At 38.4% G+C, this 26,237-nt stretch overlaps 1 protein-coding gene across 1 annotated transcript in view; it reads right to left on the bottom strand.

Moving 5' to 3' along the window:
* LOC128692745 (uncharacterized) overlaps nt 1-26,237 on the bottom strand; it is a 59,682-nt gene that overhangs the window by 1,304 nt on the left and 32,141 nt on the right. Inside the window, exons 4-12 of the mRNA XM_053782078.2 lie at nt 12,957-13,137; nt 4,729-4,913; nt 3,583-3,648; nt 3,013-3,162; nt 2,446-2,610; nt 1,999-2,270; nt 1,569-1,663; nt 1,132-1,389; nt 1-198 (exon numbers count right to left, since the gene is read on the bottom strand). The exon at nt 1-198 is cut by the window's left edge and continues 1,304 nt beyond it. Of these exons, the coding sequence (XP_053638053.1) occupies nt 1-198; nt 1,132-1,389; nt 1,569-1,663; nt 1,999-2,270; nt 2,446-2,610; nt 3,013-3,162; nt 3,583-3,648; nt 4,729-4,913; nt 12,957-13,137 (1,570 nt within the window). The remainder of the gene's footprint in view (nt 199-1,131; nt 1,390-1,568; nt 1,664-1,998; nt 2,271-2,445; nt 2,611-3,012; nt 3,163-3,582; nt 3,649-4,728; nt 4,914-12,956; nt 13,138-26,237) is intronic.

Consider the following 26,237-nt stretch of genomic DNA (forward strand, 5'->3'; position numbering starts at 1 on the left):
TGGCGTGGTCGATGGGTAGGAAGTCGTCGCAGTCACGTATATCGTGTCTGGCGTTGCTGTCCAAGAGGATCCGAACCAGTGATTCGTTGCCGAGACGCGAGGCAAGATGAAGAGGAGTGAGACCCCGGTGATCAGTAGTGTTGATCTTGGCGCCGTTGTTCAACAGGATGTACATGTCAGACATGATATCACTCTTACCTGCACGGATGAAAATGTGGAAATGTACAAGCACAGTTAGGGAGAGGGGAGAAAATTTATATTTGTCAGGGTAAAAAAAAAGGGGGGGGGGGGGGTATTTTGAAGAGGGTTAAAACCCAAAGCCAGATTAAAATCTTCGTAGGCCCTAATGTTCTGTGCCCTGGATGCTAAAACAAATCAAGGTTTTAGGCACACTAGGATTTACAATATTCACGCCTTCATGCATAGTTCATTACGCGTATGTTAATGTTAATGTCCAGGGTTTGTTACCTGGACCTCAGCAATGAGAGTCGCTACTCTCACCGCTGGGCAACGGCGACCAGTGCTTCATCACCCATAAACACAAATAAAAAATGTTAAAATTCATCAATAGAAAAAAGATCTAAATAAATATGTTTATCCTTCGGGATGTACGGGTGTCCCATAGCTCGATCGCTAGCGCACTCACGTCACACGTAGGTCCGGGGATCGATCCCTCGGTAAGGCTGGAAAACATTAGGACGTGTTTCCATAAGACACCTGCTGTTCTTGTTCACAGATCAGTAAAATAGGTACCTGGGTGTTAGTCGACTGGTGTGGGTCGCATCATGGGACATAATTGACCTAATTTACCTGAAATGATCTGCTAACAAGCTGCTTTCTATATAGCAGTATGTCATTGATGTCAGTTAGGCCTGCATACCTTGTACATGTACTTGTAGGAACAAAGATATTATTATTCAAGTTAAAAATTTCGCATCCAGTGGAAAACCAATCACGTGTAAAACATCAAATAATTCGCCTGTAAGCTCACTGGTGTGCGGGCAGAAACAGCATTGATTATAACATTCATATCAATTTACGAGAGAGAGAGGAGAGATTGTGGACTGATTGTGAAATATACAGTTCCTGTACATTGTTGTGTTCGGAATTCCCCAAGTCCCACCCACGTACTTGCAGCGTAGTGCAGAGGAGTCCTGCCCAGTCTGTCAATGGCTGCCACGTTCCCTTCCTTCTTAACGAGTTTCCTGAGCACGGCGTCAGAGCCGCCCCATCTAACGGCGTAGTGCAGGGGTGTGGCTCCAGTCTTGTCTGCCTTCCTGATGCTGCAACCGCTGTTGATAAGGAACAGCACCAACGGCTCGTGCCCGGAGTATATAGCATGGTGCAGCGCTGTGCGACCCTCGCTGTCGGATTCATTGATGTTGAAGTCTGCAAAGATGTCAGCATGTTACGATTAAAGGTTTGAAATTACAGTACTTATTCGGAATTGCTTATTTTAGATTAGCTTTCTTTGTGGTTACCTGTGTAATTGGCGCTTTATGATTACCTATTTGCGATTACTTATTTGTAATTGCCTATTTCTGACTTGTTTGGAGGGTATATCTCACCGTTATCAAGGAGGATCTCCATGGCGGGCTGACTTCCAACGCAAGCACAATAGTGGATGGTGTTCTGGCCGTCGTTAACTTCAGTCACCTGCAACCTGCGAGTGGGAGAATACTTTGCTAGATCCTCATAAATTACTCTCAAGGGGATGGGAAGGTAGCTTCAATTCTTTTGATCACGTGCCCTTTGCCAGCATCAAGGCACCTTCTTGGAAGATATCTCGAAAAATGGAAGATATGTAGCAGAAGGGAGCTTTTTAAAATTTAAGAAATAGAGAAATGGTATGATGATAATGTGGTTGGATAATAAGTCAATGTCCTGGCCAGAACAATTCACAGCAAATGGACAAATTGGAAAATTAAGAGTGAACAACGTATTGGTCCACTTTTCATGTTTTGTGTTAGAAAGGTGTGGTTGTTTACACACACTCACTTGACAAGGGCATCCAGGGCCTTATATTTCCTCTTCAACAAGGCAAACTGGAACAATGTTAACCCGTCTCGATCCCTGACCTTGTCTACTCCAGCCTCAATGAGGCGCTGAACTAACTCTGCAGAATCGACTTGCACTGCATGGTGGATGGCGCGGTGCTGACGGAATGTGTCGGCAGCTTCTAAGTCAGCACCTTCACTCAGTAGGTAATTCACGGCTTCCAGTTGCTCACTTTCGATAGCTGCATGGAGTGGAGTACGACCCTTGCTATCCTGGATGAGATAGAGATGACGGATCAATATGAACTTGAATGTCATAATACTTTAGCTGGAACAATTCACAAAAACAAAATGGAAATGAAATCTGGATGGCATTTTGGTCTTTTGTGAAATTACTATACAGCCACTTAACAATTAAGGTTTTTTTTATTCACAAACAGCAACATACCTTAGCCTCAATGTTGGCTCCCAGACGAAGCAACACACTAAGGCAGTGTAGGCAACCTACACTGGCAGCGGTGTGGATAAGAGGGCCCGCCTCCCCCTCTTGGTTGGAATTCAGATCTCCCCCAGCCCCCAACAGCAGCTCTACAAGCGTCGAGCAAACCTTCTTCTGGTGAAGAAATGTCTCTGTAGTCTACAATTTATGAGAATGGTTAAATACCGTGACCAACGGAGTGTAGGTGGCACTGATGACAAAGTGTGTAGTGGCCCATAATGAATGTGGAATGAAAAATGGTGAAACCTGTTGCGATAGTGGCAGTCATGTAATGACATCTGGTAAAGTGCGAATTTAACTGAAGTTTAGTATCATTGATGTACCTTAGAGATAAGAAGGGCCCAAAATGCTACCTTATGGGACTAACGTTGACTGGGAAATTAGAAGAGGTTATGTAGTTTATAGTTACGTATTTGTGCCTGTTGCTCTTCTGAGACTAACACATTTCTACATTAATAAACAACTACAACAAACATACTTCACTCATATAAAACTAAAATATATAGTATATCGTACCTCCCCGCGTTGTCTGGCAAGTATGGCAGCGTGGATGGGCGTGTTGCCAGACTGATCAGTAACGTTTACATCGGCGCCTGCGCTCACTAATATTTCAGTTGCTTCCTTCAGACCGACGTGAGCAGATAAGTGCAGCATCGTCCGTCCATCCTAGGCAACGTAGAGGTGCATGTGATGTAGTAGACAGTAAACAAAGATGAGTAGAATCTTTATCACTGTTATGAGCACGCGGTCGTTTCATTTCGGTGTCCCGTAGCTCGATCGCTAGCGCACTCGGCTCTCACACTGAGGTCCGGAGTTCGAATCCCCGGGACGGCTGGAAAACATTAGGTGTTTCCATAAGACTCCTGCTGTCCGTGCTCATCCATCAGTATAAAACGGGTACCTGGGTGTTAGTCGACTGGTGTGGGTCGTATCCTGGGACAAAACTGACCTAATTTGCCCGAAATGCTGTGCATAACGAGCGGCTTTCTATACAGTAGTATGTCATTGATGTCAGCTAGGCCTTTATACCTTGTACATGTACTTGTAGAAATAAATATTATTAAGTTTCCTCACAGGATCACTCACCTTGTCAGTCATCCTGAGAGCTTGGCGTCCCTCCAATGGATCGTCTGTGATCGGCTGCAACAGCAACTGAGATGGACAATGATGGACTTACATGTAGCTTACATGGGCCTGGCATTTTATGTTGAAAATTCTACTCTAATGGGCATATCTTCCACTTAAGAAGTTATACAGGCATAAGCACAATTTAGATAGGGATATAGTTTGCTTAGAATTAAAAGTCTGTTTAGCTGCTCGGCGGAGTTAGGCGATAATCTACAGTTTACAGTACGTATGTAATTATATGTGGATTTTCCAATATACGTTTTGTGCAGTTTGTTGAAAAAAGGGGGGGGGGTATTTAATACAGTATTTACTTTAGGTACTCGGTTTTTCATTATGTAAATTCTAAAATATGAAAGGGATTGTACAGTAGAGATGGTTATACTTTTGACCAAAGGGAAAAAAACATTTCTTCAGTAACCCCAAAAACCTAATCCATAGGCACAAAATGTATATTATCTCCATTGCACAACCCAGTTATTGGAGAATTTATATAATAACCCATATGTTCCGAGCAGATAAAGTAAATATTAACCAGAATTAATTGAACAACGTTATATAGCTAGGGCCTGTTTAGATAGTACACACCTCATTGTTGAATAGTTTAAATAGTAGAGAACCTTAATAGTGCTTATATTAGTGGTTTAGATATCCAAAATAGCTGAGCTGCTCGCATTGTATAGTCTGTCTTGGACAAAATATACCTAAATGGGATCAAACCTGATTAAATATCATTCCACGGGTGTTCAATGATCCATAAGGATTTATTCAAGAGATCAACAGGGAAGGGGGGAGGTGCCAGCAGTGACTGTTTTCTTTCTATTACAGGACGAATAATTTATCAACTAGACTTAAGGTATAAAACAATAATGTACAGGGAAAAGTTCAATTTAGGGAGAATTACATCTCGCTTAAGAATAGATCTTAACTCGAACTAATTTTCATTTCCCTCCATATAATTGATTTTTCATTTTAATTTATGTGGAATTGTGTGTATGATAAAAGGTATGCAGCAATTATATTCAAGTAAAATTATGATAGCTACCTTCCAAGTTTGTAAGTTTTATATAGTGTGTTTCAGAGTAGGAAAAAAAGTGGGGAAGGCACCTTGAGAATATCTAGGGCGTTAGCAAGAGTGGCGAGGTGTAGGGGAGTGCGGCCTCGCTTCTTCTCTGTGGCGTTGGTGTCTGCCCCAGCTGCCAGCAGCGCCTCCACCACCTCCACAGCCCCAGACTCAACAGCACAGTGCAGCGGGGTCCTCATGTCAATGTCCGCGTGGTTTACATGGCAACCTGGGTTACAAAACTGTTTTTAATCGTAATAAATTTCTCCGTTGTATCGTAAATATAAACAAATGATCCTAAAAATGCTGTTCTGTATATAGGCCGTGCAAAAAAAAAAAATAAAAAATAACGCACAAATTGAAAATGGTTGATGTTTCAATCTATCCTGGACTAGTAACAAATCGCCACTAAACTAATTTTCGCGAAAGTCTACAAGTTTACTGCAGTATCTTATTATGCACCCCATACCCATCTTGCGGTCCGAAAAATCGGTCAATTTTCATTTCTAATTTGTAGGTTGGAAGTAAGTTGTTCCAGCCAAGTATTGCTTTATACCTGTTGTGGGAAATACTGTACATATTTTCCAGAAATACAGTAGTTATTAAATGTAAATAGATGGCCATACTGTATTTAAAATTTATGTAATCGAAAACGGGAAGCTGCGCCTGAGCAGGAGGAGACTCGCCATCTTGGTTTTGAAGTTTGTACAAACGTTGGTATAATGGGAAGAATTTTTCGTGCTCTAGAGGTTAAAATTGTGTTGACACCTCTCAAATAGGAGGCGAAATTGGTGGATGTGCATTCCTGCATAATTTGAGATATCAGACGACTGAACAAGACAGCTCCAGGAACCTCAGATAAGCTCTCTAGATTTGTGTGTAATTCTGGCCAGCATTATTTTCATAGATTTAGTTAGAGTGAGGTTTTCTGAGTATGATACACATGAATCTCCAGTCAAATTGGTGAGTGATATTAAGATATATTTTCTTTCTGTTATGCAATTGTGTATATATATATATATATATATATATATATATATATATATAATATATATATATATATATAACCATTTATTATTTTTAATATACAGTCCACAAATTTATATATTTACCAGCATTCCTGGTGATGTATATTTCATTTAATTAATAGGTCCAGAGCAACTTGTGGATATGACAGTGGTAGGTATCGAAGGGGGACATTTTTTGCGACCTAGGTGTCCCAAATTCCTACTTGTCTAACTGATAAATAATAATTATCTATGTTCATTTACTGTTATGTATATAATGATACATTCAGTTAAATGCAATTTTCCACATTTAATTTGCTCGTTGGTCCTTCTTGAACCGGAGGTAATTAGTGAAGTCATTAATTGGTTAATTACTTAATAATTATATGTGAAATGACAGAAGGAGGTGGATGTAATGACAGAAGGAGGTGGATGTTAAGTTCACAAATTTATTTAATGTGTAGTGGATTATAATTATTACAATATTAATTTTGATAAGCCAAGTCTGGCTAAGTTTATATTAATTTGTATAATATTAATTTGATAAGACAATTCTGGCCAAGATTTATATCAGTGCATGTGTAATTGATAAGCCAAGTGTAGCTAATTATATTAATGTGTATAATATTAATTTTACTTAATGTGTAGTGGATTATAATTATTACAATATTAATTTGATAAGACAATTCTGGCCAAGATTTATATCAATGTATGTGTAATTGATAAGGCAAGTGTTGCTAATTATATTAATGTGTATAAAATTAATTTTGCTATGCCAAATTCTGGCAAGGATTTATATTAATTTGTATAATAATTTTGATAAGCCAAGGCTGGCTAAAGGTTTGTATTAATGTGCATTTAAAATTTATACATAAATTTCTTACATATGTAATTGCTAAGCTCAAGTGTAGCTAACATTATTAATGTGTATTTAAAATTTATATTACAATTTTTTACATAATTGCTAAGCTCAAGTAGCTAGAATTTATTTAAAGGTAAGTTGTACTATTTACCTTTATAAAGTGCACAATTTAGTACATAATCAGTGTTATTAAGTTGAATTTAATACATTGCATCATGGCTGAAAGTGAGGAAATTAATGTAGAAGACAAACATATGGAATATAGAGCAAAAAAAGCATCACTGCAAGCTAGAAAAAGGCATGTAACCAAAGCTTACAATAAATGTTTGAAATTAATGAATCAAGAAACTGCGAATACTGATGATTTAAAATTGTATTTAGATGCTTTAGGTAATAGATATGATTCATACAAATTATATTACAACAAATATGAAGGAGATTTGTTAGTAAACTGTGTAGATGAGACTGAAGTAGATCAATATTATGAATTAGAGGAAAAGATTCTTTCTTGTAAAAGTCAGGCCTTGAATAAGTTAAAATGTGTAAACCAGGCAGTTAATCAGTCTGTTCCAACAAATAATATGTCTTTGCCAAAACTCCCAGAATTGTGTTTGCCTGTGTTTAATCCTGGAGAAAATTTTGAGGAATTTTGGTCAATTTTTAAAGCAGCTGTGCATAATAGGAGTGATCTAACCTGTGCAACTAAATTATTTTACCTCAAAGGACAGGTAAGAGGAGATGCTCACATACTCATACAAGCCTTTCCCAATGTAGATGACTCTTACAAGGAAGCAGTTGACTTGTTGAAAGTCACTTATGGTAATATAGAACAAAGTAGGTTGGATCTAGTGAATATTATTGTTAATTTAAAATCTCCAGATCACACTTACAAAGGTTTACAACAGTTTAGAGTTAAACTGGAGAGCACTCTCAAAACTTTAAGTAATAAATATAATTTGAAGGAATCAGACTGGTTACTGAGTGCCATGGTACAGAATAAATTAAGCTGTAAAACACTTGAATGGCTCTCGAACAAATATCACAAAGGTTATTTTGGTCTGGAGGAAATAAGACTAGGTCTACAAAAATTAATTGTTCAGTTGCAGAACAGCCAACTAACTCATTTTAAAGATGCAACACATAATAACTCTGAGGTATCTGTCAAGTTTTACAAAGAGAAAAATTATTCCAATGTTAATAAAAAAATTCATTTCCTAAAAATAGTTGCATAGGTGCATATCAAGTAGCAAGAATCAGAAATAATGATTCTCCACAAGGTAAGAAGAATAAGTACCCTCCTAAGAGTAGCCCAGTTAATAAGAAACCAGTCAAAGAAAGGAGAGATTGTCTCTTCTGCAAGGGTACTCATTTTTCTAAGAATTGCAATGCATACAATTCATGGAATGATAAAGTTGAAAGATTGGAGGAACTTGACAGATGTATCAGGTGTTTGGGTAATCACAATGTAAAGGATTGTTATGCCAAATTAAACTTCTGTTATCAATGTCACAAAGGAAGACACCATATAGTCATGTGTAAAGGTCTATATGATAATGTTGATAATAATGATAATGTTGACAATCCTGACACAACAGTGGCTAATGTAAAAATTGCTGCTAATGTTAATAATGATGGTTTTGCTGAAGTAGCCTTACCTGTGTTACAGGTAAAAATTGATGATAAAAGGCATAAATCAAAAAAATGTAAATGCATTATTGGACCAGGGATCCCAGCGTACTTTCATAAAACGTAAATGTCTTGATGGTATGAAAGTACAGATGAGAGATCCCACAACTTTAAAATTATCTGGTTTTCTCTCGGATAAAAGGTCTCAACTGTATGACACTGTTTATGTAACTGTCAGGTTGGGCAATGAGAAAAAACGTGTTAATGCAATAATTGTAGATAGACTTCCAGAGAAAATATCTACAGTAGGGCTTAGTAAAGCTACAGAAAGACTCTCACATAATGTAAATTTAGCACCTTCTGGTATAAGTGATGATTCTGTAGGCCCAATAAATATTTTGATAGGTAGTGACTATTATGCCTCCTTTGTAAAGGGTATGGTAAAGAAATGTGGTGTCACCCTTTTGAAGACTGCAGGAGGACATGTAATGTATGGTAGGATTCCTCGTAATAATAATTCATGACTAGAGGAAACTATAAATACCATAACTGTGTGTCTTACTCATGAAATCGTACCCCAGTATAATTCTTCCATAGAGGATGGTGTTGAGCCAGTGCATAAATTGTGGGAATTAGACAGCATTGGAATAAATGTAAATGAAGAAAGTCCAGACGATTCTTTTACTCAGGAGCAGTACCTGAAAGATGTAAAATTTGAATCTGGACAATACTGGGTACGACTTCCGTCGAGACTGAACCATCCAGAATTGCCCACTAATTACAGAATGGCATATGGACAGTTAAAGGCTCAGCTCCGCGAACTGAGTGAGACACCAGAATTGTTAACTGCCTATAATGATATAATTGCTGAGCAGTTAATTAATAAATTTATAGAAGAGGTACCTCCTGAGCAAGCCAAAATTTATGGTCACTATTTGCCACATCACGGGAGTGAAGAACGATTCTAAGACCACTCCTCTGAGAATTGTGTTTAATTGTAGTGCCAGGAGTAACAAAAATGTACCTAGTTTAAATGACTGTTTAATGACAGGTCCATCGTTGACGGAAAAATTAGGAGATATCTTATTAAATTTCAGAGTGAAGCACTATGCCTTTACGGCTGACATAAGTAAAGCTTTTCTAAGAGTGGGTTTACAAGAGGCTGACCGGGATTGTACCCGCTTCTTACGGCCTGAGAATCCTAGTGACCCACTTAGCCCTCTGAAAACCTTTCGCTTTAGGAGCGTATTATTTGGTGCTACATCCAGTCCATTCCTACTTCAAGCAACGATAAATGCACACCTTAAACGTACGGGAAGTCCATTGAGTAAAGTAATGAGCAAACAATTTTATGTGGACAATTTCCTGGGTGTGATGTCAACTGAAGAGGAACTGTTAATGACTTATGGAGAGGCTAATAAAATAATGCAAAGTGCAAATATGAATCTGAGGGAATGGAATAGTAATTCGTCCAAATTAAAGGACAAAATAAGTAAAGATTACCCTGGAGATGAAGTGCCAAAATGTAGTAATGTATTGGGTTTAACTTGGGATACTGAGATTTGTTAATGTTAAAACCTAATAATTACAGTATGCCCAACAAATTAACTAAGAGAGTTTTGCTTGCTGAAGTTTCCAAATGTTTTGATCCACTAGGTTTAGTGTCACCCCTTACTATAAGAGGGAAATTATTAATTCAGGAAGCATGGAAACTTAAATGTGCTTGGGATGAAATTCTACCTGAGGAATTCATTAACAGGTGGGATGAATTAATTGGTGATTATGAAAAAATTCCAATGTTGGAGTTCCCACACCAGGTGGCCAATCCAAATGGGAAAAATGTACTCCACATTTTTTGTGATGCTTCAGAATTGGCATATGGAGCAGTGGCTTACCTTCACTGTAATAGTGTTAATTCTCTTGTTATGTCTAAGGCTAAAGTGTCTCCAATTAAATCACATACCTTACCTCAGTTGGAATTAACAGCCATTTATGTAGGTGTCAAATTAGCTAATTATATAAGAAATAAGTTGCAGGAGATAAATATTAGCGACACTGTAATTTGGTCTGATAATGAGGTATCCTTACAATGGATTCGTAATGGAAACAGTAAAATTGTGTACGTACAAAACAGAGTCGCTGAAATTAATCAGATGCAAGAGAAGTATAATAGTTTGGGTCAGCATATGTTAACATTTAATCATATACCTGGTGAGAAGAATCCAGCTGATTTCTTGTCTCGAGGTTTACCTTATGCTAAATTTGTAAATGCTGTATCATGGTTTAAAGGTCCGAGCTGGTTGGTAAATAAAGCTAATTGGCCTGTACAAAAGGCGTATATTGCTCCTGTTGAAATTACTGTGACCACCGCTCCAATAGTTTGTCCTCCCTTAGCCATTGATATAAATAGGTATTCTTCTTTACCCAAACTAATCAATGTAATTAAGTTGGTGTTTAAATTTCTAAAGAAGATGAATATTTCATTTAAGTTTTCACATCCTGAATATTGGATAAAGAGGGTACAGGAGGAAATCTATGGAAATGAGATTAAATTGATGATGGAAAGTAAAATTGTGAAAGGTTCTATAATAGAGAAATTGGGGCTGTATTTAGAGAACAATGTAATTAGGTGCAGAGATAGGTTACAAAATGCTGAATTGGGTGATTATGCTAAACACCCTATCTTACTGCCCAAAACTCATCATCTAACAAATTTAATTGTTCTAAATGCCCATAAAAATGTAATGCACGGTGGGGTACAAGATACCTTAAATTGTATTAGGGAAACTTTCTGGATTCCACAAGGACGGCAAAGTGTAAAAAGGGTGATTAAATCTTGTGTAATATGTCGCCGTGTGGATGCCAGATCCTATATGTACCCAGGTCCTCCACCATTGTCAAATAAGCAATTTGAGTCGTTTAGCAACGAACTCCGCCCGGCCGCAGTGTGGAAAATACTGTATATATTTTCCAGAAATACAGTAGTTATTAAATGTAAATAGATGGCCATACTGCATTTAAATTTATGTAATCGAAAACGGGAAGCTGCGCCTGCGCAGGAGGAGACTCGCCATCTTGGTTTTGAAGTTTGTACAAACGTTGGTATAGTGGGAAGAATTTTTCGTGCTCTAGAGGTTAAAATTGTGTTGACACCTCTCAAATAGGAGGCGAAATTGGTGGATGTGCATTCCTGCATAATTTGAGATATCAGACGACTGGAGAAGACAGCTCCAGGAACCTCAGATAAGCTCTCTAGATTTGTGTGTAATTCTGGCCAGCATTGTTTTCATAGATTTAGTTAGAGTGAGGTTTTCTGAGTATGATACACATTAATCTCCAGTCAAATTGGTGAGTGATATTAAGATATATTTTCTTTCTGTTATGTAATTGTGTATATATATAACCATTTATTATTTTTAATATACAGTCCACAAATTTATATATTTACCAGCATTCCTGGTGATGTATATTTCATTTAATTAATAGGCCCAGAGCAACTTGTGGATATGACAGTGGTAGGTATCGTAGGGGGACATTTTTTGCGACCTAGGTGTCCCAAATTCCTACGTGTCTAACTGATAAATAATAATTATCTATGTTCATTTACTGTTATGTATATAATGATACATTCAGTTAAATGCAATTTTCCACACCTGTAGTAGTACTGTGTCCTTAAGACAAGTTGAATTCCTGTCCATTCTTTTTATTCACTGACGGTCGTTCAACACAACTGAGATTCTGAGAGGTATGAGAACAGATGTACTAAGAAAGCTGCTGGAGCTGTGGGAAAGGAGAATTGGGTCACAAATGGTGGCCACTGATGTAGACATGACACAATGACACTGCAGTCCTGTGTGAAACTTTCCTATTGTAAGCCTCGTAGCAGCCCCGTATGACCCTCGTGGGTTTAGCGTTTTTTATTATAATGTAAGACTCGTAGTCCAGTGGTACAGCGCTGGAACTGCTACCAGTTAGGACTATTAAGAACATAAAGAAGGAACGCTGCAGCATGCAGCAGGCCTACTGGCCCATGCGAGGCAGGTCCAAGTCTCCTACCGGCTTAAGCCAATGCCCCAACCTAATTTTGTTCTGTTATATATATATATATATATATATATATATATATATATATATATATATATATATATATATATATATATATATATATATATGTCGTGCCGAATATGCAAAACTGGTCAATTAGCAAGAACTCAAGTAAAATTAAGCCTTTTTTCAAATTTTCTCTTATACGTTTAAAGATATATTTTTTTTCATTAATGTTAATGCAAAAATTTTTAATTTTGCACCAAAAGAATCTTAGAAAACTTACCTAACCTTATTATAACAAGAACAATTTATTTTAGCCTAACCCAACTAAATATATTTTAGATTTGTTTACAGTAATTTAATACTGAACAAACACAGTGAAATATATTTTTTTCGTTAAGATCAGAATGATTTTGGCCAAATTATTGCATACACAAATTTTCACTTGTCCTATATGGCAAGATGAGCGTTGCTATTTAAGCCAAGATCGCAAGTTCTGCCTATTCGGCACGACATATATATATATATATATATATATATATATATATATATATATATATATATATATATATATATATATATATATATATATATATAATATATATATATATATATATATATATATATATATATATATATATATATATATATATATATATATATATATATATATAATTGCGCGTGTGTGTATGTACAGTTATTTTTTAATAAGTATGCGAATATGACTAACCATGTTGTATCAAGAGAGTGACGGCAAGAAGGTTACCCCTGCCAGCAGCTAGGTGAAGAGCAGTTTGGTCACAGTGATCAGGCGTGTCCACATCCAAGTCTTCCTCCCCCAGTAGTTTCTTTAGGGTCTCCACGTCACCTTCAGCAGCTGCAGCATGCAGGCTGGCTTTCTGCAGTTGGTCCTGAAACCCATAAATCACATGTACTGTTCCAAAGTTATGAAAACTGAAGTTTTTTTACATGCTGTTTGTATTTTAGGCTTAAAGCCTGTCATCAGCTGGGGATTTGTAAGGCAATTATATACTCCCCGACACACCTTTTGGTGTGTGTATGTGTAATGTGTGTGTATATATATATTATATATTGCAAAAATCGCGAACAAGCGATACAAGATGCAAAACAACCACTGGGGGAGTTGAATGATAGCTCTAGGCCTTTCGTATTGCAATCAACACATCGTGAGGAGCTTGCAAAGTTGCAGACAAGAGAAGGTTCAAGTAGAGGCACTTCCTCTGATCGTGTTTGCTTGGACCTTCTCTTTTCTGCAACACTGCAAGCTCCTCATGATGTGTTGATTGCAACACGAAAGGCCTGCAGCTATCATTCAACTCTCCCCGTGGCTGTTTTGTATGTATATATATATATATATATATATATATATATATATATATATATATATATATATATATATATATATATATATATATATATATATACACGTTGAAGATTGAGACACTTATGCAGCATATGGAAATCTTTATTCAGGAAACGTTTCGCCACACAGTGGCTTCATCAGTCCAATACAAAGAGGAAGGCGTAAGGAGAGGAGGAGAATGAGGTAATCAGTCCCTCAACCTGGAGTCGATGTGTTCAGTCCATCAATCTTGTAGAATGTACAGCATAGGGCCGTAGACGTGGCTTATATACTGTAGTGAGGTGACGTGAAGCAGATGGAGGCGGGGTCATAGTGGTACCATCCACTAGTCGAAGTAGGTCTTCGTCCAAAGGTTGAACAAGTGTTGAAGAATTCTTTGTAACAAGATCCCATGATGCTGCAGTGTCCGACAGTTGTGATGAATGGTTTGAAAAACCATTCATCACACACATATATACACGTATATATATATATATATATATATATATATATATATATATATATATATATATATATATATATATATATATATATATATATATATATATATATATATGTGTAAAACTGGTCAATTAGGAAGAACTCATTTAAAATTAAGTCCTTTCTAAAATTTTCTTTTATACTTTTAAAGATATATTTTTTTCATTAATGTTAATGTAAAAATTTTTAATTTTGCACCAAAAGAATCTTAGAAAAGTTACCTAACTTTATTATAACAAGAACAATTTATTTTAGCCTAACCCAACTAAATATATTTTAGATTTGTTTACAATAATTTAATACTAAATAAACACAGTGAAATATATTTTTTTTCGTTAGGTTCAGAATGATTTTGCCTAAATTATTGCATACACAAATTTTCACTTGTCCTATATGGCAAGATGAGCATTGCTATTTAAGCCAAGATCGCAAGTTCTGCCTATTCGGCACGACATATATATATATGTATATATATATATGTATATATATATATATATATATATATATATATATATATATATATATTGTATATGTCGTGCCGAATAGGTAAAACTCGTCAATTAGCAAGAACTCATTTAAAATTAAGTTCTTGCTAAAATTTTCTCTTATACGTTTAAAGATATTTTTTTTTCATTTATGTTAATGTAAAAATTAATAATTTTGTACCAAAAGAACCTTTGAAAATTGCCTAACCTTATTATACCAAGCGCAATTTAATGTAACCTAATTCAACTAAATATATATATTTTAGATAAGTTGACAATAATTTAATAATAAACAAACACAATTAAATATATTTTTTCGTTAGGTTCAGAATGATTTTTGTGAAATTATTACATTCACAAATTTTCGCTTGCCTTATTCGGCAAGAAGAGCGTTGCTATTTAAGCCAAAATCTCAAAGTTTTTACCTACTCGACACGATATATATATATATATATATATATATATATATATATATATATATATATATATATATATATATATATATATATATATATATATATATATATATATATATATATATATATATATATGTGTGTGTGTGTGTGTGTGTGTGTGTGTGTGTGTGTGTACATGTAGATAAGAAAACATCAGTTGAAAAGAAACTATATTTCTACTCCCAACTGCTCCATTTGCGAATCAGGAATTTTCCCGAAAACCTGTATTGTAAGACTCGTGTAAATAACAAAGGCAGTATGAAATTAAAGTGTCCAGAATTCATTCATCTATGGGAATTATACAGACAAAGAAGTGTTTACGGCTATTTGTAAGGTGTGAATGCCTTTAAAAGATTATTTGACACATTATTACTTCATATTGGTGACAGAACTTATAATTACAGGTTGATAATTAACACTGTAACAAAGAAATTCCTAAAATAAGACATGAAGGCCTTATTTTTATTAACTCAAGGCAACGAATTAGAAGTCAATGAATCCTTTAGAATAAATTCTTAGGCATACTACAAATGTGCAACATTGAATTTTTTTCTGCGGGCCGCTTCGCAGACCCCTCACACCCTAACCAGTGACCCTATAGTTCCAGATTTTATATACATACGTAGGTGTTTAAACACCTCAAGGAAAATGTCTTGATGCCGGTGAGGGGCTCTTTGTCCTTCCGTGGACATAAGAACATAAGAAAGGAGGAACACTGCAGCAGGCCTGTTGGCCCATACTAGGCAGGTCCTTTACAATTCATCCCAACCCAATTTTCAGTGCTACCCAAGAAATAAGCTCTGAACATTAAAATGGTATAAAATACCGACAGGTTGTTAGGTAAGACACATATGCAACAGTTAGGTATCTTTATTATGAAACGTTTCGCCTACACAGTAGGCTTCTTCAGTCAAGTACAGAAAAGTTGATAGAAGCAGAAGATACTTGAAGACGATGTAATCAGTCCATCACCCTTAAAGTTTTGAGGTGGTCAGTCCCTCAGTCTGGAGAAGAGCATTGTTCCATAGTATGAAACAATATGGAGAAGAAGTGACAGGATGGAGCTTTTTATAGCGCCAAGAGGTGAGACGTAGGCCACTAGGAGAGGTAAGAACTCAGATGTTGAGAGGTCAGGTCCCTCTCAAATCCAGCACTGCAACACAAGGGTATCTTGGTACAGACCTGCAATCAACTTCGACAACTTCCACTAGTGAGAGGGGCTGGATTTGAGAGGGACCTGACCTCTCAACATCTGAGTTCTTACCTCTCCTAGTGGCCTACGTCTCACCTCTTGGCGCTATAAAAAGCTCCATCCTGTCACTTCTTCTCCATATTGTTTCATACTATGGAACAATGCTCTTCTCCAGACTGAGGGACTGACCACCTCAAAACTTTAAGGGTGATGGACTGATTACATCGTCTTCAAGTATCTTCTGCTTCTATCAACTTTTCTGTACTTGACTGAAGAAGCCTACTGTGTAGGCGAAACGTTTCATAATAAAGATACCTAACTGTTGCATATGTGTCTTACCTAACAAATAAGCTCTGATATGCAAGTCCCACTCAAATCCAACCCCTCTCACTCACGTATTTATCCAACCTAAATTTGAAACTGCCTAAAATCCTAGCCTCAATAACCCAGCTAGGTAGACTGTTCCACTCATCAACTACGCTATTTCCAAACCAATACTTTCCTATGTCCTTTCTAAATCTAAACTTGTCTAATTTAAATCCATTACTGTGGATTCTCTCTTGGAGAGACATCCTCAAGACCTTATTTATATCCCATTTATTAATACCTATCTTCCACTTATACACTTCGATCAGGTCTCCCCTCATTCTTCGTCTGAACATTATAATGGTATAAAATACAGACAGGTTGTTAGGTAAGACACATATGCAACAGTTAGGTATCTTTATTATGAAACGTTTCGCCTACACAGTAGGCTTCTTCAGTCAAGTACAGAAAAGTTGATAGAAGCAGAAGATACTTGAAGACGATGTAATCAGTCCATCACCCTTAAAGTTTTGAGGTTGTCAGTCCCTCAGTCTGGAGAAGAGCATTGTTCCATAGTATGAAACAATATGGAGAGGAAGTGACAGGATGGAGCTTTTATAGCGCCAGGAGGTGAGACGTAGGCCACTAGGAGAGGTAAGAACTCAGATGTTGAAAGGTTAGGTCCCTCTCAAACCCAGCCCCTCTCACTAGTGGAAGTTGTCGAAGTTGATTGTAGGTCTGTACCAAGATACCCTTGTGTTGCAGTGTCTGACAGATTGAACATTATAATGGTATAAAATACCGACAGGTTGTTAGGTAAGACACATATGCAACAGTTAGGTATCTTTATTATGAAACGTTTCGCCTACACAGTAGGCTTCTTCAGTCAAGTACAGAAAAGTTGATAGAAGCAGAAGATACTTGAAGACGATGTAATCAGTCCATCACCCTTAAAGTTTTGAGGTGGTCAGTCCCTCAGTCTGGAGAAGAGCATTGTTCCATAGTATGAAACAATATGGAGAGGAAGTGACAGGATGGAGCTTTTATAGCGCCAGGAGGTGAGACGTAGGCCACTAGGAGAGGTAAGAACTCAGATGTTGAAAGGTTAGGTCCCTCTCAAACCCAGCCCCTCTCACTAGTGGAAGTTGTCGAAGTTGATTGTAGGTCTGTACCAAGATACCCTTGTGTTGCAGTGTCTGACAGATTGAACATTATAATGGTATAAAATACCGACAGGTTGTTAGGTAAGACACATATGCAACAGTTAGGTATCTTTATTATGAAACGTTTCGCCTACACAGTAGGCTTCTTCAGTCAAGTACAGAAAAGTTGATAGAAGCAGAAGATACTTGAAGACGATGTAATCAGTCCATCACCCTTAAAGTTTTGAGGTGGTCAGTCCCTCAGTCTGGAGAAGAGCATTGTTCCATAGTATGAAACAATATGGAGAGGAAGTGACAGGATGGAGCTTTTATAGCGCCAGGAGGTGAGACGTAGGCCACTAGGAGAGGTAAGAACTCAGATGTTGAAAGGTTAGGTCCCTCTCAAACCCAGCCCCTCTCACTAGTGGAAGTTGTCGAAGTTGATTGTAGGTCTGTACCAAGATACCCTTGTGTTGCAGTGTCTGACAGATTGAACATTATAATGGTATAAAATACCGACAGGTTGTTAGGTAAGACACATATGCAACAGTTAGGTATCTTTATTATGAAACGTTTCGCCTACACAGTAGGCTTCTTCAGTCAAGTACAGAAAAGTTGATAGAAGCAGAAGATACTTGAAGACGATGTAATCAGTCCATCACTCTTAAAGTTTTGAGGTGGTCAGTCCCTCAGTCTGGAGAAGAGCATTGTTCCATAGTATGAAACAATATGGAGAAGAAGTGACAGGATGGAGCTTTTATAGCGCCAGGAGGTGAGACGTAGGCTGAGGGACTGACCACCTCAAAACTTTAAGGGTGATGGACTGATTACATCGTCTTCAAGTATCTTCTGCTTCTATCAACTTTTCTGTACTTGACTGAAGAAGCCTACTGTGTAGGCGAAACGTTTCATAATAAAGATACCTAACTGTTGCATATGTGTCTTACCTAACAACCTGTCGGTATTTTATACCATTATAATGTTCAATCTGTCAGACACTGCAACACAAGGGTATCTTGGTACAGACCTACAATCAACTTCGACAACTTCCACTAGTGAGAGGGGCTGGGTTTGAGAGGGACCTAACCTTTCAACATCTGAGTTCTTACATCTCCTAGTGGCCTACGTCTCACCTCCTGGCGCTATAAAAGCTCCATCCTGTCACTTCCTCTCCATATTGTTTCATACTATGGAACAATGCTCTTCTCCAGACTGAGGGACTGACCACCTCAAAACTTTAAGGGTGATGGACTGATTACATCGTCTTCAAGTATCTTCTGCTTCTATCAACTTTTCTGTACTTGACTGAAGAAGCCTACTGTGTAGGCGAAACGTTTCATAATAAAGATACCTAACTGTTGCATATGTGTCTTACCTAACAACCTGTCGGTATTTTATACCATTATAATGTTTAATCTGTCAGACACTGCAACACAAGGGTATCTTGGTACAGACCTACAATCAACTTCGACAACTTCCACTAGTGAGAGGGGCTGGGTTTGAGAGGGACCTAACCTTTCAACATCTGAGTTCTTACCTCTCCTAGTGGCCTACGTCTCACCTCCTGGCGCTATAAAAGCTCCATCCTGTCACTTCCTCTCCATATTGTTTCATACTATGGAACAATGCTCTTCTCCAGACTGAGGGACTGACCACCTCAAAACTTTAAGGGTGATGGACTGATTACATCGTCTTCAAGTATCTTCTGCTTCTATCAACTTTTCTGTACTTGACTGAAGAAGCCTACTGTGTAGGCGAAACGTTTCATAATAAAGATACCTAACTGTTGCATATGTGTCTTACCTAACAACCTGTCGGTATTTTATACCATTATATTTTATACCATGCGTGTCGTATGAGGCGACTAAAATGCCGGGAGCAATGGGCTAGTAACCCCTTCTCCTGTATACAATTACTAAAAAAGAGAAGAAGAAAAACTTTATAAAACTGGGTTGCTTAAATGTGCGTGGATGTAGTGCGGATGACAAGAAACAGATGATTGCTGATGTTATGAATGAAAAGAAGTTGGATGTCCTGGCCCTAAGCGAAACAAAGCTGAAGGGGGTAGGAGAGTTTCAGTGGGGGGAAATAAATGGGATTAAATCTGGAGTATCTGAGAGAGTTAGAGCAAAGGAAGGGGTAGCAGTAATGTTAAATGATCAGTTATGGAAGGAGAAAAGAGAATATGAATGTGTAAATTCAAGAATTATGTGGATTAAAGTAAAGGTTGGATGCGAGAAGTGGGTCATAATAAGCGTGTATGCACCTGGAGAAGAGAGGAATGCAGAGGAGAGAGAGAGATTTTGGGAGATGTTAAGTGAATGTATAGGAGCCTTTGAACCAAGTGAGAGAGTAATTGTGGTAGGGGACTTGAATGCTAAAGTAGGAGAAACTTTTAGAGAGGGTGTGGTAGGTAAGTTTGGGGTGCCAGGTGTAAATGATAATGGGAGCCCTTTGATTGAACTTTGTATAGAAAGGGGTTTAGTTATAGGTAATACATATTTTAAGAAAAAGAGGATAAATAAGTATACACGATATGATGTAGGGCGAAATGACAGTAGTTTGTTGGATTATGTATTGGTAGATAAAAGACTGTTGAGTAGACTTCAGGATGTACATGTTTATAGAGGGGCCACAGATATATCAGATCACTTTCTAGTTGTAGCTACACTGAGAGTAAAAGGTAGATGGGATACAAGGAGAATAGAAGCATCAGGGAAGAGAGAGGTGAAGGTTTATAAACTAAAAGAGGAGGCAGTTAGGGTAAGATATAAACAGCTATTGGAGGATAGATGGGCTAATGAGAGCATAGGCAATGGGGTCGAAGAGGTATGGGGTAGGTTTAAAAATGTAGTGTTAGAGTGTTCAGCAGAAGTTTGTGGTTACAGGAAAGTGGGTGCAGGAGGGAAGAGGAGCGATTGGTGGAATGATGATGTAAAGAGAGTAGTAAGGGAGAAAAAGTTAGCATATGAGAAGTTTTTACAAAGTAGAAGTGATGCAAGGAGGGAAGAGTATATGGAGAAAAAGAGAGAAGTTAAGAGAGTGGTGAAGCAATGTAAAAAGAGAGCAAATGAGAGAGTGGGTGAGATGTTATCAACAAATTTTGTTGAAAATAAGAAAAAGTTTTGGAGTGAGATTAACAAGTTAAGAAAGCCTAGAGAACAAATGGATTTGTCAGTTAAAAATAGGAGAGGAGAGTTATTAAATGGAGAGTTAGAGGTATTGGGAAGATGGAAGGAATATTTTGAGGAATTGTTAAATGTTGATGAAGATAGGGAAGCTGTGATTTCGTGTATAGGGCAAGGAGGAATAACATCTTGTAGGAGTGAGGAAGAGCCAGTTGTGAGTGTGGGGGAAGTTCGTGAGGCAGTAGGTAAAATGAAAGGGGGTAAGGCAGCCGGGATTGATGGGATAAAGATAGAAATGTTAAAAGCAGGTGGGGATATAGTTTTGGAGTGGTTGGTGCAATTATTTAATAAATGTATGGAAGAGGGTAAGGTACCTAGGGATTGGCAGAGAGCATGCATAGTTCCTTTGTATAAAGGCAAAGGGGATAAAAGAGAGTGCAAAAATTATAGGGGGATAAGTCTGTTGAGTGTACCTGGTAAAGTGTATGGTAGAGTTATAATTGAAAGAATTAAGAGTAAGACGGAGAATAGGATAGCAGATGAACAAGGAGGCTTTAGGAAAGGTAGGGGGTGTGTGGACCAGGTGTTTACAGTGAAACATATAAGTGAACAGTATTTAGATAAGGCTAAAGAGGTCTTTGTGGCATTTATGGATTTGGAAAAGGCGTATGACAGGGTGGATAGGGGGGCAATGTGGCAGATGTTGCAAGTGTATGGTGTAGGAGGTAGGTTACTGAAAGCAGTGAAGAGTTTTTACGAGGATAGTGAGGCTCAAGTTAGAGTATGTAGGAAAGAGGGAAATTTTTTCCCAGTAAAAGTAGGCCTTAGACAAGGATGTGTGATGTCACCGTGGTTGTTTAATATATTTATAGATGGGGTTGTAAGAGAAGTAAATGCGAGGGTCTTGGCAAGAGGCGTGGAGTTAAAAGATAAAGAATCACACACAAAGTGGGAGTTGTCACAGCTGCTCTTTGCTGATGACACTGTGCTCTTGGGAGATTCTGAAGAGAAGTTGCAGAGATTGGTGGATGAATTTGGTAGGGTGTGCAAAAGAAGAAAATTAAAGGTGAATACAGGAAAGAGTAAGGTTATGAGGATAACAAAAAGATTAGGTGATGAAAGATTGAATATCAGATTGGAGGGAGAGAGTATGGAGGAGGTGAACGTATTCAGATATTTGGGAGTGGACGTGTCAGCGGATGGGTCTATGAAAGATGAGGTGAATCATAGAATTGATGAGGGAAAAAGAGTGAGTGGTGCACTTAGGAGTCTGTGGAGACAAAGAACTTTGTCCTTGGAGGCAAAGAGGGGAATGTATGAGAGTATAGTTTTACCAACGCTCTTATATGGGTGTGAAGCGTGGGTGATGAATGTTGCAGCGAGGAGAAGGCTGGAGGCAGTGGAGATGTCATGTCTGAGGGCAATGTGTGGTGTGAATATAATGCAGAGAATTCGTAGTTTGGAAGTTAGGAGGAGGTGCGGGATTACCAAAACTGTTGTCCAGAGGGCTGAGGAAGGGTTGTTGAGGTGGTTCGGACATGTAGAGAGAATGGAGCGAAACAGAATGACTTCAAGAGTGTATCAGTCTGTAGTGGAAGGAAGGCGGGGTAGGGGTCGGCCTAGGAAGGGTTGGAGGGAGGGGGTAAAGGAGGTTTTGTGTGCGAGGGGCTTGGACTTCCAGCAGGCATGCGTGAGCGTGTTTGATAGGAGTGAATGGAGACAAATGGTTTTTAATACTTGACGTGCTGTTGGAGTGTGAGCAAAGTAACATTTATGAAGGGATTCAGGGAAACCGGCAGGCCGGACTTGAGTCCTGGAGATGGGAAGTACAGTGCCTGCACTCTGAAGGAGGGGTGTTAATGTTGCAGTTTAAAAACTGTAGTGTAAAGCACCCTTCTGGCAAGACAGTGATGGAGTGAATGATGGTGAAAGTTTTTCTTTTTCGGGCCACCCTGCCTTGGTGGGAATCGGCCGGTGTGATAATAATAAAAAAAAAAAAAATAATGTTCAATCTGTCAGACACTGCAACACAAGGGTATCTTGGTACAGACCTACAATCAACTTCGACAACTTCCACTAGTGAGAGGCGCTGGGTTTGAGAGGGACCTAACCTTTCAACATCTGAGTTCTTACCTCTCCTAGTGGCCTACGTCTCACCTCCTGGCGCTATAAAAGCTCCATCCTGTCACTTCCTCTCCATATTGTTTCATACTATGGAACAATGCTCTTCTCCAGACTGAGGGACTGACCACCTCAAAACTTTAAGGGTGATGGACTGATTACATCGTCTTCAAGTATCTTCTGCTTCTATCAACTTTTCTGTACTTGACTGAAGAAGCCTACTGTGTAGGCGAAACGTTTCATAATAAAGATACCTAACTGTTGCATATGTGTCTTACCTAACAACCTGTCGGTATTTTATACCATTATAATGTTCAATCTGTCAGACACTGCAACACAAGGGTATCTTGGTACAGACCTACAATCAACTTCGACAACTTCCACTAGTGAGAGGGGCTGGGTTTGAGAGGGACCTAACCTTTCAACATCTGAGTTCTTACCTCTCCTAGTGGCCTACGTCTCACCTCCTGGCGCTATAAAAGCTCCATCCTGTCACTTCCTCTCCATATTGTTTCATACTATGGAACAATGCTCTTCTCCAGACTGAGGGACTGACCACCTCAAAACTTTAAGGGTGATGGACTGATTACATCGTCTTCAAGTATCTTCTGCTTCTATCAACTTTTCTGTACTTGACTGAAGAAGCCTACTGTGTAGGCGAAACGTTTCATAATAAAGATACCTAACTGTTGCATATGTGTCTTACCTAACAACCTGTCGGTATTTTATACCATTATAATGTTCAATCTGTCAGACACTGCAACACAAGGGTATCTTGGTACAGACCTACAATCAACTTCGACAACTTCCACTAGTGAGAGGGGCTGGGTTTGAGAGGGACCTAACCTTTCAACATCTGAGTTCTTACCTCTCCTAGTGGCCTACGTCTCACCTCCTGGCGCTATAAAAGCTCCATCCTGTCACTTCCTCTCCATATTGTTTCATACTATGGAACAATGCTCTTCTCCAGACTGAGGGACTGACCACCTCAAAACTTTAAGGGTGATGGACTGATTACATCGTCTTCAAGTATCTTCTGCTTCTATCAACTTTTCTGTACTTGACTGAAGAAGCCTACTGTGTAGGCGAAACGTTTCATAATAAAGATACCTAACTGTTGCATATGTGTCTTACCTAACAACCTGTCGGTATTTTATACCATTATAATGTTCAATCTGTCAGACACTGCAACACAAGGGTATCTTGGTACAGACCTACAATCAACTTCGACAACTTCCACTAGTGAGAGGGGCTGGGTTTGAGAGGGACCTAACCTTTCAACATCTGAGTTCTTACCTCTCCTAGTGGCCTACGTCTCACCTCCTGGCGCTATAAAAGCTCCATCCTGTCACTTCCTCTCCATATTGTTTCATACTATGGAACAATGCTCTTCTCCAGACTGAGGGACTGACCACCTCAAAACTTTAAGGGTGATGGACTGATTACATCGTCTTCAAGTATCTTCTGCTTCTATCAACTTTTCTGTACTTGACTGAAGAAGCCTACTGTGTAGGCGAAACGTTTCATAATAAAGATACCTAACTGTTGCATATGTGTCTTACCTAACAACCTGTCGGTATTTTATACCATTATAATGTTCAATCTGTCAGACACTGCAACACAAGGGTATCTTGGTACAGACCTACAATCAACTTCGACAACTTCCACTAGTGAGAGGGGCTGGGTTTGAGAGGGACCTAACCTTTCAACATCTGAGTTCTTACCTCTCCTAGTGGCCTACGTCTCACCTCCTGGCGCTATAAAAGCTCCATCCTGTCACTTCCTCTCCATATTGTTTCATACTATGGAACAATGCTCTTCTCCAGACTGAGGGACTGACCACCTCAAAACTTTAAGGGTGATGGACTGATTACATCGTCTTCAAGTATCTTCTGCTTCTATCAACTTTTCTGTACTTGACTGAAGAAGCCTACTGTGTAGGCGAAACGTTTCATAATAAAGATACCTAACTGTTGCATATGTGTCTTACCTAACAACCTGTCGGTATTTTATACCATTATAATGTTCAATCTGTCAGACACTGCAACACAAGGGTATCTTGGTACAGACCTACAATCAACTTCGACAACTTCCACTAGTGAGAGGGGCTGGGTTTGAGAGGGACCTAACCTTTCAACATCTGAGTTCTTACCTCTCCTAGTGGCCTACGTCTCACCTCCTGGCGCTATAAAAGCTCCATCCTGTCACTTCCTCTCCATATTGTTTCATACTATGGAACAATGCTCTTCTCCAGACTGAGGGACTGACCACCTCAAAACTTTAAGGGTGATGGACTGATTACATCGTCTTCAAGTATCTTCTGCTTCTATCAACTTTTCTGTACTTGACTGAAGAAGCCTACTGTGTAGGCGAAACGTTTCATAATAAAGATACCTAACTGTTGCATATGTGTCTTACCTAACAATCATTCTTCGTCTAACAAGTGAATGTAATTTAAGAGTCTTCAATCTTTCTTCGTAAGGAAGATTTCTAATGCTATGTATTAATTTAGTCATCCTACGCTGAATGTTTTCTAACGAATTTATGTCCATTCTGTAATATGGAGACCAGAACTGAGCTGCATAATCTAGGTGAGGCCTTACTAATGATGTATAAAACTGCAGTATGACCTCTGGACTTCTGTTGCTTACAATTCTTGATATAAATCCCAATAATCTATTTGCCTTATTACGTACGCTTAGGCATTGCTGTCTTGGTTTAAGGTTGCTGCTCACCATAACCCCCAAGTCCTTTTCACAATCTGTATGGTTAAGTTCTGCATCATTTAACTTGTAAGTGCTAGGGTTATGGACACTCCCGAGCTTCAGAACCTTGCATTTATTTACATTGAACTGCATCTGCCACTTTTCTGACCAAGAATCGAGTTTGTCTAAATCCTTCTGAAGTTCCCTAACATCTACGTTTGAATCAATTATCCTACCTATTGATAAATTAGACACATACACAACTCTTGGGAATCTTCATTGAGGAAACGTTTCGCCACACAGTGGCTTCATCAGTCCATACGAAGGAGAAACTTGAAGAACAGGAGGAGAATGAGGTAATCAGTCCCTCAACCTTGAGTCGATGTGTTCAGTCCATCAATCTTGAATAGAATAGAATAGCCACTGTGTGGCGAAACGTTTCCTCAATGAAGATTCCCAAGAGTTGTGTATGTGTCTAATTTATCAACATGTCGGTTCTCTGAACCATTCATCTACAAATATCCTACCTATCTTTGTGTCATCGGCGAATTTGCTCATATCACTAGTAATACCCTCATCAAGGTCATTGATATATATTATAAACAACAACGGG

Source organism: Cherax quadricarinatus, chromosome 30 (assembly GCF_038502225.1).
Source record: "Cherax quadricarinatus isolate ZL_2023a chromosome 30, ASM3850222v1, whole genome shotgun sequence".
Taxonomy (NCBI): Eukaryota; Metazoa; Arthropoda; class Malacostraca; order Decapoda; family Parastacidae; genus Cherax; species Cherax quadricarinatus.